At 38.9% G+C, this 16,356-nt stretch overlaps 2 protein-coding genes and 2 pseudogenes across 2 annotated transcripts; 2 read left to right on the forward strand and 2 right to left on the reverse strand.

Annotated features, from left to right (window-relative positions):
- The first annotated feature begins 1,030 nt into the window (after window positions 1–1,030).
- Window positions 1,031–2,285, forward strand: LOC145485589 (uncharacterized; annotated as a pseudogene).
- Window positions 2,286–2,623: 338 nt separating this feature from the next.
- Window positions 2,624–4,693, reverse strand: LOC145485591 (uncharacterized; the record flags this gene model as incomplete). The annotated part of the gene is made up of 3 exons (XM_081464236.1): window positions 2,624–3,377; window positions 3,497–3,790; window positions 4,473–4,693. Coding segments are annotated over 3 exons (1,269 nt in total), but the record flags the coding sequence as incomplete, so codon positions are not given.
- Window positions 4,694–6,092: 1,399 nt separating this feature from the next.
- Window positions 6,093–7,340, forward strand: LOC145483579 (uncharacterized; annotated as a pseudogene).
- Window positions 7,341–7,658: 318 nt separating this feature from the next.
- LOC145483578 (uncharacterized) lies at window positions 7,659–9,825 on the reverse strand. Its single transcript, XM_081462114.1, has one exon. It carries the CDS (start codon window positions 8,881–8,883, stop codon window positions 7,663–7,665), a length of 1,221 nt encoding a protein of 406 aa, XP_081318240.1. The 5' UTR covers window positions 8,884–9,825; the 3' UTR covers window positions 7,659–7,662.
- Window positions 9,826–16,356: the final 6,531 nt, after the last annotated feature.

Genomic DNA, 16,356 nt, shown 5'->3' on the forward strand with positions numbered 1-16,356 from the left:
TCTAAATTGAGTCTTTTTCTCAGCGCATCAGGATGGACACTAAAACAAAATAACCAATTAGATTTCAAGGCTAGTTTATGGTAACCAATAAAATTTCAGCAAAAAAGGAAAAACAAAAAGCCATTGTGTGGCGAATTTTGCAACTATTATTGCCAAAACTTTGTTGTTGTTGTTGTTTTAAACAAATGACGTATTTAATTAATTGCAGTTTCTGAATGGCGGTTATGAGCTGCTTCAGACTGAAGACCTACCTGAAGGGAAGTTTACAACTTTTAGTGTCCATTTAGACGAATATTTTGGCGAATCTGCCTCAGATCCGTATGATACCACGTCCAACAAAACATAAACAAACGAAAACCACACAGCAACAAATTCATAGCCATCTCAAGAAGGTAGATGTTTCCAGTTTTCTGGTAATTTCAAACAAAGTAATACAAGAGCTCAACTCTGTCGCTGTGAATAAACTAGTCAAAATACGTCCCACTCCACAAAACAGGGAATGAATGTCTTCTGAAGCTGATACCAGTACAGCCAGTCCCGCCATCTTGAAAATATCTTGAAACAAATGGCGCCCCAAGAACTTGACAAGGTCCTGAGTATAAAATTCTACGCCGAGGTCAAAAAAAGAAACGGAGAAGATAACGAGCCGGAATCCCTTAAAATGATGCAGAGTGCCATTGAACGGTATTTGAAAGAGAAAAACTATCCACTGAGCGTCGTGCACTGGAGCGAGTTTCACAACTCAAAAGAAATCCATCGCAGAATGGACCTCTTTTAGACTGTTACGTCATAGGGTGAACACGTGACTTACATTGGGTAAACAAACATTCGTGTTTGCAAAGGAATTGCAGCGAGAGACTGCGGAGTTAGAATACGTTCTCTTCTTTCGACGTAATTTCGCTTGTTTTCGTTCAAAATGGTGCACTACTGTTGTGCTTATGATTGCTACAACAACTCAACTATGGCAGAGCTATCTTGGCATGGACCAGAAAAACGAAGAAAGATCGAGGAGGTGAATCTTTTGCTCTAATCGGAATTAACGGAAACGGCATCCGAGGGTGAAGGAGAATACGACGAAACTGGTAGGGAGAACTTTGTCTCGCGTTCCATTCAATCAAACATTGAGATACCTTGCGAGCATAGGTTCTCGGTGAGTGTTTTGAGAGATCTAGTGCACAGAAGAGGTAATGAAAAGAAATATTTTAGCCATTTAACTGGGTTCTCCAATTATGAAAAGTTTCGAAGGGTACTTGAGTTTGTTCTCCCTGGTGGTCATCGAAAGCACATCACATACTGGAACACGAAGGCGAGCAAAGAGCGCAAAATTGATAAGTCGTTGTTATTCGACTCTGATCAAGAATCACAAAGCGATGATGATGGGAGCTCGGAACCAGAAGCTGATCCTGGTTCCTCAAGAGATCATGTTCTATCGATCGGTGGAAGACGAGTTTTTACTAGTTATGATGAAGCTTCGTTTAGGCCTAACCAATCTTGACTTAGCAATGAGATTTAATGTCGCAGAAGCAACAATATCAAATACATTTATTACATAGTTAAATCTGTTGTTTATACAACTTGGCACCCTGAAGATCTGGCCTCACAGGAACGTCATCCTAGAAAACATGCCCAAAAAGTTCAAGGAAGATTATCCCAATAACATTATTATAATTGACTGCACTGAATTAAAAATTCAGTGTCCATCCTCCCTTGTTATTCAGTCCCAGAGTTATTCAAACTACAAATCTACAAATACATTGAAATCCCTGGTAGGAGTCAATTCCATGGGAGGCTTTATGTTTGTCTCACAGCTATACACAGGGTCCATTTCCGACAAACAGATAGTTTTTAGGAGCGGATTTCTCGATTTACTGTCAAGAAAAAAGGAAGTATCAGAAATCTTGGAAGGTGACAGCATAATGGCTGACAAGGGGTTTGACATAGGAGGAGACTTACAGAAAATCGGACTTCAACTTAACATTCCTCCATTTTTAAAAGAAAAACCTCAATTTAATGAAAATGAAGTCATAAGAACACAAACAATAGCTAAACACAGGATTCATGTTGAAAGAGCCATTGGGAAGGTCAGGCGTTTTCTTATTTTCAACAGTAGACTCCCAATCAGCTCACTGGGAACCATAAATCAACTTTGGAACAGTGTGCTGTTTGCTCTCAAACTTTATGGATCCTATTTTAGCTGAGGAAGTCAAAGACTAACTTAAAAATCAAGATCTACTTGCAAAACAAAACAGTGACAGAAACGTGAGATACATTAAATACCCTGTACCTAATGCTTCTAGGGAAAGTTAAGTAATGCACTTGTTTGCAACAATAACAAATACACTTGTTTCCTTGCTTTTCCATTCAAAGGAGCCTCAATTGGTGCGTTAATGTTGATGCAGTATTAACAGTTACTACTCTCAATGGGATACACTGTAGGTGTGGCAAAGTGACTGTTCACATGGATTAACAGATGTTGCCCTCTCTTTGCTCAAGAATGGAATGCAATGCTTAAAATAAAACATGGTTAATTTAGGTAACGGTGTATTGTTCCAATAGGTAGGATCAAAGTTAATACGTTGTACAAAAAGACTCGTGATCCTGATAGATATATTACAAAGTCACATCAAGCTAAGCCACTAGGGGCAAATTGTCCCTGGATTTGTGCATAATAACCCTGTTTATCATCAGTTCTAACCTTTGGGACTCCATCAACCATACTGCAGGGGAAGTTTCTATCCTCGCATGCTGCTTCCATGGTGTGATTCCTCCAAGTGTAGGGACACTTGATCTCTAGTAATCCGAGGGGATGGTCCGAAGTTGGGTCAAACACCTTACTTTCTGGGGTAGCACCAAGGTAGGGGTGGGTGGAGTTAACAACAAGACCACTGTCATATACTGTAAAGTTCTTATCCAAGTGTTTCTGCATTTTTCTTGCATAGTGAGATCTAACTACTTTTTCATTTTGTTTTCCATGACGAATTAATGCTACATTTGAATGATCCTTTGCTTCAAAAATACTTTTAAGAAATGGCTCTGTAGGCTCTTTTTTTCTATGAAGTACTTTCCCAAAATTTGAAGCCGTTAGTCGAAGTTTACGTTCTTCCAACCATGTGGGCTCCTGAGCTTGACTAACAGTGTTGATCTGGAGGTCCCAAGCTCGTTCAATGTTCATGCTAATTCTTTGCAAAGTTGGATCCGACATTGTATGTGTAAAGCTACTGGGAGGAATAAATGGCTGACTGCATGCACTAGAAATTGGAATCTTGGGAAAAACCAAAACCCCCTGTGGTTGCTGATCCCTTGGAAGTGTTACACAATTGTTTGGTTTATAAAAAGCAAAGGTTGTATTGGTTTCCTTTGAATCAGTCAGTTGATACCTAAAGTTGAACCAAGAGGGACATTCCCAAAAACAGTATGTGTAGCTGTTGAACATTCCTGATCACTGATCAGGTATGAAAAAGGGGAATGTTTTTCTTCGTTTGAAAGGTAATGACACATTTCCATCACATCTTGCTGCTTCCACCCATTTAACTTGAGATGTTTACCCCTTGCATCATAAAGTTTACAAGTTACTGGAGCTAGTTTTCGCTTGCCACCTTGGTCAGATGAGGCTTTGGCAAAGGTACATTTCATTACTGGTTCTGGTTCAATACTGGCACCTCGTGGCTTGTGCCACTGCTGCGGCACACTTGTACAAGTTTGATCTGCTGGGATCTCCGTGATCCCCAACATACTCCAATGATTCAGCAGGTACAACAAGGCAAAAACATGGTTACAGTGGCCTCCAACCCTGCAATTAAGTTATTTGTATTTTGTCACATTGCAACTCATCAATACAATACATTTACATACACATGGAAATATGACTAAAATTTAACTCTCTATTAGTAATTACACACTGTAAACAATGCAAAAATATTGATTTCCATATGTTATTGAAACGTGATTGTATATGTTGCAGGTTAAATTGGTTCTCGGGTTACATCTGTTTCCAACCTAAGCTGATTTCTTTCAACCTGAACATAATTTATAAGCAATTTATTAGACTTCAATATAATTCAGATTATTGCTAAAATTGCTATCTACAGGTTAAGGCAGATTAATGTAGGTTGGAAACAGATTTTACCAAAAAAAACATTTCACCTGCTAGCATGCACACTGACCATTGGATTCAATGAAAGCATAATTAGAGCTTTCAAAATCTGGATAAAATTTAATGAAAATTTTACCGCGTCCAAAACAAAACACAAATCTTTGTATTTTTGATAAAAAAAAAAAAAAAAAAATTACGGCAGGTTCAAAAAGCCCAGTTAACTATGGACGGTTTTAAATCGACGAAACACTTTTCGGGTTAGTATTCGATGTGTACGTGTGACCTGTAATCCTGACCTGTGGAATGTGACCTAAAGTCACGGCCTACACCAGCGTGATAATTATATTGTAATTGTGGTGGAACTTCGAGTTATATTTACCCCGCTATGCATGAGCATTCTGCTTCTTCCACATTTCCTTTATCTTCTCTGTCTGCAGCAATCTTCAATTTTACGGTATGAGGAGCTTCGCTCTTCTTCTGGCTTCGGAAACAACGGCCTTTGACATAACAAGTCCTCGATCGACTGTCTTCTTCTTTCACGAATACATCATGAATGTAATTTTCTGTAAAGAATTTACAACCTTTTTCTCCAATTTCTTTTTATCCACATCCTTTTAGATGATTTACTATTGTAATCGCGGACACTTTAGCGAGATCTCGCAACGATTTTGTCCACGCTACCACAGAAAGTTCATTAGCGCCCGCCATCTTGAATGTTTTGTTTACCCAATGTAGACCACGTGACCGCGAAGCTAAAGAGGTCTATTACAAAGGCTCTACCATTAATTCCTTCTCCAAAGACAACGAGAAGTCTCCGCTACAAGCACAGAAGAAAGGAAGGCCTTCCATCATTGTTTCAGGCGACGAGAATTGAACTTTCAGAACTTTGAAGTAGACTGTTTTCGTTTTGACTTCAGAACTGCTTGTTCCTTTGTTATACTCGAATGAGTTTTCGTCACATGACATCTAAGTCTTTCGGTTTGCATGATATAAATGAGATGTAAAGGCGTCTCCGGTTCCGCTATTTTTAACAAACCGGCTAATCGATAAAATGGTGCGATTTCAAAATGGATTTAATAAAGTGGCAATTGAACTTCGTGTCATGCAATTTTGGTCTGAAATCATACTTGTGATTTCAGACCAAATTGCTCTCCACTCAATTCAATTGCCATTATAAACTATGTTATATCAAGGCAAATCTGCTTCCAATTCAAACCGTCTTGTAAAATCTCAGTGTTCAAACTAAAAATGTTACGATCAGACAAAGGCTACGCAGATCTCGTAACTGTGGCACGTGCGTATTACCACGACATTGGCCTTTCAGCGGTAACAAAACCACCCTCTACCTCAAGGGGCTCTTTAATTTTATGGTAATCTGAAATTCGCAAAACTTTGTTTTTACAGGTAAATAGCTTAAGCCTTTCCAGTCATCCCTGCGGGAAGACTCGCCGATATAAAAGGAAACCTCTTAAAAGACAGTTCGGACAAGTAACATTTTTTTGTTCCCGGGAATTTTTCAGTTGGGCGAACACCTGAAAGAAAACGGAGCCTCTAAAGGACAGTTCGGAGAAGTAACATTTTTTTCCGAGAATTTTCCATTTGGGCGAATCCCTGAAAAAAAACAAAAAAAACGGAACCTCTTAGGAGACAGTTCTGAGAAGTAACACTTTTTCCCGGAATTTCCGGTTGGGCGAGCCATAAGAGCGTTTTGCCATATGTTCGCGGACCGCAATATTAACATTTTTACGAACGCGTCCATAAGTGGGAGAATATGAACTTTTGGCCATGACGTAGTACAAACTAGGGCGAGTTTGATCAATAAGGGATTTATTACAAGACTTACTCAAAAATTAGTAGTAAGGGATTTTACCCGATCCATTACTTAGACAATATCGAACCGACGATAACGCAATGTGACTGGCTAATTTTCTTTCTTAACACGTGATTTATAATTTATTGCACGTGATGTGAAAGGGAAATAAATTGAACGCGGGATTACGTAAGATGCAGACAGTGCACAGATTACTGTTCTTAGGGCCAAGTCGCACTAGAGGACAAAACTGTTTACTTATGTCAAAAATCCGTCATCACAATGAAAAACCAAGTGCGACCGGTTTGTTCTCCAAAGGACAAAATTTGGTCGCGGACGGACAAACTTCAAAGATGCCGTCGACTACCTCTGGAGCAGGCCAAATTGAGACAAATCTTGGAAAACAAAAGCGAGGGTGTTTTGATTCGGAAATGATTTGACAGGTGATATGTAGCAGAGTCTCTATGCGATAGACTTCGCGGTAAAATTAATCACGTTCCCATTTCGCAACAACATGAATCCCGGCGCGGGCGACCAATTTTTCCCGTACGAATTTCCACAATATCCACCAGGATGGATCTATCCTTTGCCAGGCCCTTACATGTTTAATGATCGAGGAAATCCCAGCCCATCTCCTTCAACCACAAGCACTGACTCGTTGCCAGAATCCCCTCAGTTCAGTGAAGACAGCTCAATGCCGGCATCAACCTCAACTTCTTCGCGCCGTAGATCTTGGTCAGTCGAGGACAAGAAGGCTCAGGATAGATGGGATAAAGAGGAGGAAAAGCTATTAGTTCAACTGTGGGCTGAAAAGCACGAACAGTTAGAAAGTCGAGAGTCAAGGAAAACATGGGCTTGGATCGCCGAGAAGATTTCGAAAACGCTCGGAACCAGCAAGACGGCCGACAAATGCATTCGGAAAATGAACTATATCATAGAACGATACAAGAATGCAAAAGATTGGAACAAAAACCAAACAGGAGGAAGCCTCAGGAAATCCGTCTACTACGATGAGGTCGATAAAATCCTTGGATGCCGCGACGTAGTAACCTTCAATCATGTAGCTGAAGCGGGAATCAGCGGCGAAAGTGCCACCGAAGTTGTTACGGAATCTGGTGATAATAATGGCGAGATTAGTACTTCATTCAGCCCCAGTGTGCCAGAAATTCCAGCTGAAAAGAGACGAGCGTCGAAGAAAGGGAAGCAAGCATCGAAACGCAAAGCACCTGATAATGAGCTCTGAAAATGGCTCTAAAGGATGTGAGACAGCAAGGGGAGAAAGTAGCGACCTTTTTGGATTCGTTGCAACAAACGCAAACGCAGCAGCTCACCATAATGAGCCAGTTTATGGGATCAATTGTGAAAATCCTTGACAACCAACAGAATGAGAAAGAGAAATGAACTTCAATTCAAGACTATTTTTGACTATTGAGAGACAACCATTTTCATGTTTATCGTTTATGTTACGAATCGCTCAAACGAAATTATGGAAACAAATGAAAGTAGTTTTAACTGATTTGTTATTATTAAGACATAATTTATCTCTATGATACACTTTTCTCTAGAAATCTGAACAACAGGTATTTCATTGCTGTGATGGAAATCGTTTCTAATGATTCAACATGAATGCCAAACACAAATTACAATGCAATATCATAGTATTTGATTGTTCATTTTCTTCCATTTTCTTTGTGAAAAATCAAATACAGCAAAAGTTCAAGGTCTAAGGATGAAATAATTAAAATCAATTTGAAAAAAATCAGAGACTGTCTTTTAGCAACTCACTTATATCTTCCCCGTCTTGCATGAAGTCATTGTTCTGTTCGTTTCTGCGGTCATCACCGTCGTCGTAAAAATTATCATCCCATTCGTCCCCAATTTTAATACAAAAGTTATGCAGCACTGCACAAGCAACGGCAATCTTCACCGAAAATGTTATTCTGCTATCTAACCGCTTTTGTAGAATTCGCCAACGACTTTTGAGGCGGCCAAAAGCGCATTCGATGGCTACTCGTACAGATGACAGTTCCTTGTTAAATGTTATCTCGCTAGGGTCACGCGTGGCTTCAGGATAAGGCTTCATAAGCCAGGGGGAAATAGGATATGCGCTGTCTCCTACCAGGTAAGGACAAATATCTGTGATACCGATTCTTTCAACAGGTTCTTTCAGTACATCTTCGTTGCTTGCTCTTTGATAAAGAGAACTGTTTCGATATACCCTAGCATCGTGAAGACTTCCCGGATAACCTGCTGCAAAGTAAAGGAATAAACCCTTACCGTCAGCAACGGCTTGAATTATAACATCATGTTGCTGATTTCGACTAAAATAATCAACAGCACTGTCTCTAGGAGAAATTATTTTGTTATGGGTCCCATCTATAGCTCCAACAATGTTCGGAAGTCGTGATTTATCCGTAAATGTCTCTATACATCTCATTGTCTCAGCCACTGTTGTTGGGAATTTGATGCACTCTTTCCTTAATTCATTAAGAGCCTCAACCACATCTTGACAAGCCTCTATCGCTGTAGTTCTACCGAAGTTTAGCGCAGGTCCTATGGTTTCGTACGAATTTCCATGTGCAAGGCGAAGCAAACCACAAGCAAGAACCTTTTCAGGAGTGAGACAATTTCGCAGTATTGTATTCTGTCTCGTCAGCCGGTTGCGAATTACGTTGAGCAACAAATCGAAGCTTTCTCTGTTCATTCGTAAAAGCCTCCGAAAGTAGTCCCCTGGTATTGTTCGATCAAGGTAATGGATCTCGAACCACGATTCGACTGGACGAGGAAGAGTCCAATAATATGGTGCTCGTCTTCGATAACGCTTCCGTTGATTGCGAATACATCGTATCAATAGCAAATTTTGTGCTCGTAAATTATGCGTAAATAACAGGCAGCATATCATTAAATTGATATTTGCCTGCTGCTGAAGAACCAGAAAAAAGAAGAAAACAATCACTGCGAGAATTCTTCGTGGTAACATATTTTGAGATCCCTCGTGTCGCGATTTTGTGGATGTAAACAGCGAGTAAAGGCGGCTTCGCGGGGAGTCGCGGGAAATCGCAAGGCGCTCACAGCATGGCGTGGTGTTTGTTCACAGATTTTGTTCTCAAGTGCGACTGTAGCCATCCGGACAAATTTTTTGTCACTGGCCGATTTCAAGTCTGATTTGTCCAGAACAAATCTGAAATTGCCCTCCAGTGCAACTTGGCCCTTAGTACTACGATGACAAAGATTATTCTCAGGACTTTAGCTCTCTGCGTCGCAATTCTTAGGCTTTACCAAGGTAAGTAAAGCAATATTTCCTTGATGCTAGTTGTTTTGAGCCATGGTTATCTCGTAAAAAAGAGAACTCTGCAAGACGGGCACAACAGAGGAAACGAAACTGAATTTAAAACTCGTATCCTTTCTACTTGTAGATGCCGGTTCTTGAAATCGTATCTTATTTTGAGTAAAACATGGACTTAATGATGTCTTTAGATCGTGTTCAGGTGTATCGGGTCTTTCTCTTTCCTCTCGGAATCTGAGTGATGATTATTGCTCCCAAAAATAACATGTCATGGCCATGCGCATAGTAGGTTCTGATCATGTGTTCGATTAGCTGACACCGATTGCATCATATGAGTAGAAAAAACTGAGCTGGTTTCATTCGTCTCCTGTTGTTATTTTTTTCTGGGAAATCGCTGTTTCACCAAATTGCCTTCAAAGAGCTTTCCATTACCAAGTGGTAGTCAGTTTGCTCTGCGTCGCTAAATTTCCCTTTTCTCAAAAGGGAAATGGAAGCTGAACTAACTGAACGCTGATGGGGAAAAAATTGAGCATAGCTATTTTAATAGAGGGGAAAAGTTATGGATTTCAGCAAACTTCAAATGAGCAAACATTAAATACCAAGATTTATTTTGGAAGGTCTACGACCTTTCGAGTTTTTGTTTTTTTTTGAGTTTATGCATGTATTAAGTAACTGACGCGTTTCTTTTGTTTCTTTTGATGCGTTTCTTTTTTTCGGGTAGAAAAAAAAAAAACCTATTGTATTTTTTGTAAGGTCAAGACGAGCAAGAACATGAAAAAGAAGTTGGTCGGGTTTCTTAACCACTCCTATCTATTAACTTTGAATTAGCTCCGCATAACACTTTTTACTTCCGTGAGGGCACGGAAATCTATCAGCAAAATCTGGATGTCGAAGGCCTGAGACAACTGATCATGAAATTCAGCAAAGAACTCGGCTCACACAGAACTGGGAGGATTTTAATGTAGCTTCTTCTCCCCCTTCTTCGCCCATTTGTTCTCGGCGCAAGTCCACTGTAGATCCGAGTGTACATTCGAGAGTTAATCGGATTGCAGTTGCCATGTCGCTAAATTAATAGTAACGGTTGTTTGATCATTGCATCAGTTAAGGAAATAGTGAAATTCACAAATAAACCAAATGACTGTTATTGCTCAAAGAGCTCATGCGTTCCCATATTGCCTCTACGAAGGACAATGTGGTGGACACGAAACTTGTTGTGGGAAAGAGAATAATTTTACGCCGAGTCCTTACCAGTCTCTCTAAACCGGTCAACCTCAGATCGCCCCTGACGACCGTTAATTCTCCTTTATCAGAAGCTACCAGAGGTCTCTTCGCAGCCTTTACCCCCTTCTATTCAATTGAAGCTGTGAAATCCCCGTGCAAAAATTGAAGCCAAGTTTACCGATTTATAGCTCAGTCTTCCTTCCCATCAAAAGACAGACTACACGACCGAACACTTAACTGCAACCGAAGTCCCAGGTCCTTCAAATAACTTCAATGGTTCAGAAGGTAAACAACTGTTACCTTCTGATTTTATTTATGGGCTAGATGGAAATTAGAAGCATCTTAAGACTTTTAAGCCCCTGCAATTGACTTTTGCGCAATTCATGCTAGGAAACTTTAATATACTTGAGTCTATTATGACCAAAAATCCCTTGCACCGACTAACGGCTCGTGATTTACAAGCTATTCTCTTGTTCTCCCAACATCCCGCTTGGCTTATTGCGCCGGTAAACCCCTAGAAAGCTTAGATTATTGCTTAATTAATGATTGTTGTAAAATTTTATGCTGTGTCACTCAGCATACAAACTCCTCAAAATCTTTCGAATACTCTTGTCATATGTTTTACGTGAAACATGACGTACGTTTCAAATATTACGAGTTGGCTTAAAAAAAGTCTTTTAATTTTTAACAAATGGATGTGTTAGTGAAAGTAAATAGACTATATCATTATATTAAACTATACGTTATAACAAGACAAATCTACTTCCAAGCATTAAAACCGTCTTGTAAAATCTCAGTATTTAAACTAATAATATTATGATCAGAAATTTTTTTGTTCACAGGTAAATAGCTAAAACCTTTCCAGTCTTCCCTTCGGGAAGATTCCCTAAAAAAAAAAATCGGTACCTCTTAAAAGACAGTTCGGAGAAATAACAGTTTTTTCCGGGAATTTTCCAGTTGGACGAACCTCTGGAAAACAAGACCGGAACTTTTTAGAAGACAGTTCGGAGAAATGACACTTTTTCCGGAAATTTTCCAGTTGAGCGAGCCAAAATAGCGTTTTGCCATATGCTCCGGACCGCAATTTCAACGTCTTTTACGAAAGCGCCCATAAGTGGGAGAATATCAGCGTTTAGCCACGACCTAGTACAAACTAGGGTGAGTTTGATCAATAAGAGTTTTATAACCCGACTTACACAAAAATTAGTAGTAAGAGATTTTACCCGGACCGATACTTAGTCAATATCGAATCCACAATAACGCAATGTGATTGGCTAATTTTCTTTAAAATTAACAGGTAGCTGTCTGAAAGCGATTTATTTATAATTTATTGAACGTGACGTAAAAGGGGAATAAATTGAGCGCGGGATTACGTAACATACAGACTGTGCACATGTTACTCAGTGTTCTTAGCACTACGATGACGGAGCTCATTCTCAGGACTTTAGCTATCTGCGTCGCAATCCTTTGGCTTTATCAAAGTAAGTGAAGAAATATTTCCTTGATGTTAGTTGTTTTCAGCCATAGTTAATTTTGTAAAAAAAGAGAACTCTGCAAGACGGGCGCATTAGTGGAAACGAAACTGAATTTAAAAGTCGTATCCTTTCTCCTTGTAGATGCTGGTTCTTGAAATCGTATCTTATTTTGAATAAAACATGCGTGGGTCTAATGATGTCTTCAGAGCATGTTAAGGTGTATCGAGTCTTTGTCTTTCCTCTTGCAATCTGAGTGATGATTGTTGCTAACAAAAATAACATGTCATGGCCATGCGCATAGTAGGTTCGGATTATCAGTTCGATTAGCTGACACCGATTGCATGATATGAGTAGAAAAAACTGAACTGGTTTTATTCTTCTCCTGTTATTATTATTATTATTATTATTATTATTTATTTTTTTATTATTTATTTATTTTTTTTCTGGAAAATTGCTGTTTCACCAAATTGCCTTCATTTACAAGTTTTTGGTCTGAGCTTATGCATGAATTAAGTAACTGACGCGTTTCTTTTGTTTCTTTTGTTTCTTTCGTCGCGTTTCTTTTTCTCGGGCAGAATAACACACCTATTGTATTTTTTGTAAGGTCAAGGCGACCAAGAACATGAAAATTAAAAGAACTTTGTCGGGCTTCATAACCACTCCTATCTATTAACTTTGAATTCGCTTCGCGTAACACTCTTCGCTTGCGGGAGGGCACAGGAATCCATCAGCAAAATCTGGATATCGAAGGCCTGAGAAAACTGGAACTCAGAAAAGAACTCAGCTCACAGAGAACTGGGAAGATTTCAAGGTACCTTCTTCCTTCCCTTCTTCGCCTGCTTGTTCTCGGCTCAAGTCCACGTAGATCCGAGTGTACATTCGAGAGTTAATCGAATTGCAGTTGCATGTCGCTAAATTGATAGTAACGCTTGTTTGATCATTGCATCAGCTAAAGAACTAGTGAAAGTCACAAACAAACCAAATGACTGCTACTGCTGAAAGACCTCACGTGTTCCTATATTGCCTCTACGGAGAACCTTCTGGAGAGTTTAAAGATATGTAAATTCTGCCTTTGTCTCGTTGATATTAGGAGCCTTTTTTCTTGTTATTATGTTCATGCTAACAGTCAGCATTTTCACTGAAGTGCTTGGGGTAGCGTAAGATTCAATTGCTAACGGCTTATGATATTGCTTCTCTTGATTATGACGTCCTGTTATATTGGTGATCGTTTCTTCTGGGCATATCTTTGCCGGAAGCGCCAGAAATTACAGTTAAAACCTGTCTTTAAGAACCTATATGTTTTGAAGTCTGGAGAAATAGGTTCTTGTATTTTGGCAATTTAGGCTAACTAGGTTCTTAATTTTTATGAAGGAGATATAGTTGTTGAAACCAGAAAAATAAATAAACTTAGGGTTAGTCCTTGAATATACAATAATTATTTACAGCTATATTATTTATTTTATTGTAATATAAATTTGCCATCACAAAGTCACACTCCGTAGTGAAAATGTTCATCATAATTTAACTGTAACCTACGCATAAGAACCTACTTCATCTTGCTTGCCTAACTGCGGTTCAATTTTGGGTGGAAAATGGCAAATTTCTGCCAGCAGGTATTTAAACCACTAGGTTCTTAGACGTGGGTTTTAACTGCATTTTCCTAAATTTTTTGAATGGAGCACGTAAGCGAGAAGATGTGTGGAAAAAAACGTTATAGTAGTTGAAACGAACAGGACATTGGAAATGCCAACTCAGCAGCAGCGGAAAAAAAACAGAAAGTAATAAAAATCGGCAAGCATCAAAACGCCGAAGAAAGGCAAACGCGGAAATTTCATATCGAGCCTTCTTCGTAGACGATTTTATTGCCATAGTCCCCTTCATACTGAGGTAGTACAGAGGGCCGTAGCGACTTCATAGGCGTAATTATTACAAAAGGTTAGCGAGAATAGGGGCCCTGCGCCCATTTAGAAGGCTGCTCGCCTTGCATGAAACAGAAATGCCCAAAAAGGAGTCTTATGGTAGCTGAAAGAAGAGGGAAATAGAGAGTGTTGAAAGCCGCAACAGCAGGAAAAATTCGGCAAATACCACTATGCACAATATCTTAGAGTACGTAGTTAACTAAAACGAGAGGTGAAAGTAAGAGTGTTGGACACTCCAAGAGAGGGAAAAATGTGCCACACGACAATACCGGAAACTTGAAATACCGCAATATCTTAGCTAGTTTCGATAGCTAGCTGGCAGTTTTGTTGTGGAAAGGAATAAAACAATTTAAACAAGCCAAACGTACGAACGAGTCGCGAAAACGATGTCACAATGTTTCAACAAATTTTAATGGAATGAATCTGTCACAAATCGTTTGCGATACGACCAGAAACTCGAAAAGAGTCGCAAAAACGCAAAGGAAAAGAAGTCTTTACACTGTGTGTCTTCAACGAAAACCACACAAAAACCGCCTCCCGCAAGCGTGGAGAATATAACAATAGTCAACAATATAATCAAGTCAAGATTAAACTGATCGATTGAAATGCCGTATAAAAAATAAATACCGCAAACTCCAATATCACCTTCTGATACGTCATCCTATTGATCATCAATTTTGCTTAGTAAGTGAAAATTGCACTTGGCTTATTTATGCCCATGACACGCAGATACTTTACGTTTGACCTGGGCCTTTATTGTTGATGTTTTTAGGGAGACTTAAGAGGTCCCTTAATTATGTTCAGCATTGTCTTTGAAGTCAACTTCGGCTTTTAAACCAGCCTGCTGCGATCAGCGTATATACAAATTAAAACGTGGTTGTTTAGTTTTATATACTGACTGTAAGGAAAATGTGTCAAATGCAACGCAATGGTTTGGGGTTTTTCGTAAAGCTTCTGTTTCTATGTTTCTGTTTCTTCAACCAAAACGATTTCATATACGGCCGAGTGTTGACAAGAGAATATATCACAATCTCTTGGTGTTGATCAGTGTTTTCACATATCGAACCTTTGGAAATTCTGTCTGCAATTAAAAAGGTTGATTATCCGTTGAAAAACAAACCAACAAACAAACACCTTGCTTGTGAAGATATCATGTTTAGTTTCTCGTGTATTGATCTTCAGAAGACTGTCGCTGGCGAATATATATCATAAACCTTCGATACAATCTTTATTTGCTGACACCACAAAAAAACAAAAACAAAAACAAAAACAAGAAAAAAACAAAAACAAAAACAAAACAAAACAAAATGAGCACTTTCCATCAGTTATTACAAGCCTAGCACTGACGCAATTAGTAGTTCAAGTTCAAGTTTCTAAGCCACGTTACAGTGCGGAACCGTTGGTCCGTTTTGACACCAAAAATTCTCTCGCGGCAGACATGCACGTGCAAATATATCGATGTCTTAATGAAGCAAATAAAAGCAAAAAAGAAAAACCATTCGAATTCCAATGCTTCTAAATTCATAATCTGTTATTTACCATAGAAACGCTGGATGTCGCTTATCTTCTTGTATGTCCGTGGGCACGTATAGTTGCGGGTGAAATAATTATTCAAATAAACTATTTTTCGGTCTCAGACCCAGTTTGAGCGAAGTTTGAGCAAATTATTCCATCTGATTACGTAGGAGGATGTCAAACCGGAAGAAAATAAAGCATTCAAAAGAAGCAGACTGTGCAAACATTGCTTATATATCATGGCTAAGCTTTCATCTATAGGTGTTTACCTCCTAATTTGCTGGTTTTACGAAGGTAAGCTAAACAAAATTCTCTTGATATTAGTCGCAAGCTGGTGCAGAATTCAAAACTATTTCAAAACAAACGGACAGTGGAATTGAGCCCCACTAAAAACCACCTTGTCAACTTCAAAACAAATCAGTTTTACAAGTAGACGCATAATTGTGAGTAATTTTTGTGATTTTTCCGGCTATTGTGTTCTGCTACAATTTAATTTCAAATGAGTACAGCTCAAAGTGAAATCGATACGGTCCTCTTTAATCTTTAATCTTTAATCATTATTTTTACACGGTAAAAAAACTCATCAGGTACAATAAATTCCAATAAAATGTCTAAGATCCTAAACCTAAAATCCTAATCCTAATATTATGTTAACGTACAACAGTATTCTACTTATAAATCTGATTTCCATGAATGCCGTGTGTTTAAAAATGATGATACAGGGTGAGCTGTTCCAAAAGATTGCGCCGCTGTAACTAAAATCTTAAGCTTCCCTCTTGGGAAACTTAAGATATAACTAACACCAAAGCAACATAGCTATGCGACTTAGAGGTAATTCATTATTCAGTAATAAACATCAAAGAGCTTTAGAAGTGGGATAAACTCGGTATAATCTTAAAACGTTTGTATTTCCTAAGAACATTAAAAAAGTATCGTGACACACTTCGATTAATCCGCTAGCTTTGATGAACAAAATTTGACGGAATTACTTCGTAGTTCTCTCCACAAACAGACCAATATGACCCGGCGTTGACATT

This window comes from Orbicella franksi, chromosome 4 (genome assembly GCF_964199315.1).
Source record: "Orbicella franksi chromosome 4, jaOrbFran1.1, whole genome shotgun sequence".
In the NCBI taxonomy this organism is placed as follows: Eukaryota; Metazoa; Cnidaria; class Anthozoa; order Scleractinia; family Merulinidae; genus Orbicella; species Orbicella franksi.

Bases quoted from the DNA above. Each gene is read 5' to 3' on its own strand.
- LOC145483578 (XM_081462114.1), bottom strand. From the start codon at position 8,883: ATGTTACCACGAAGAATTCTCGCAGTGATTGTTTTCTTCTTTTTTCTG.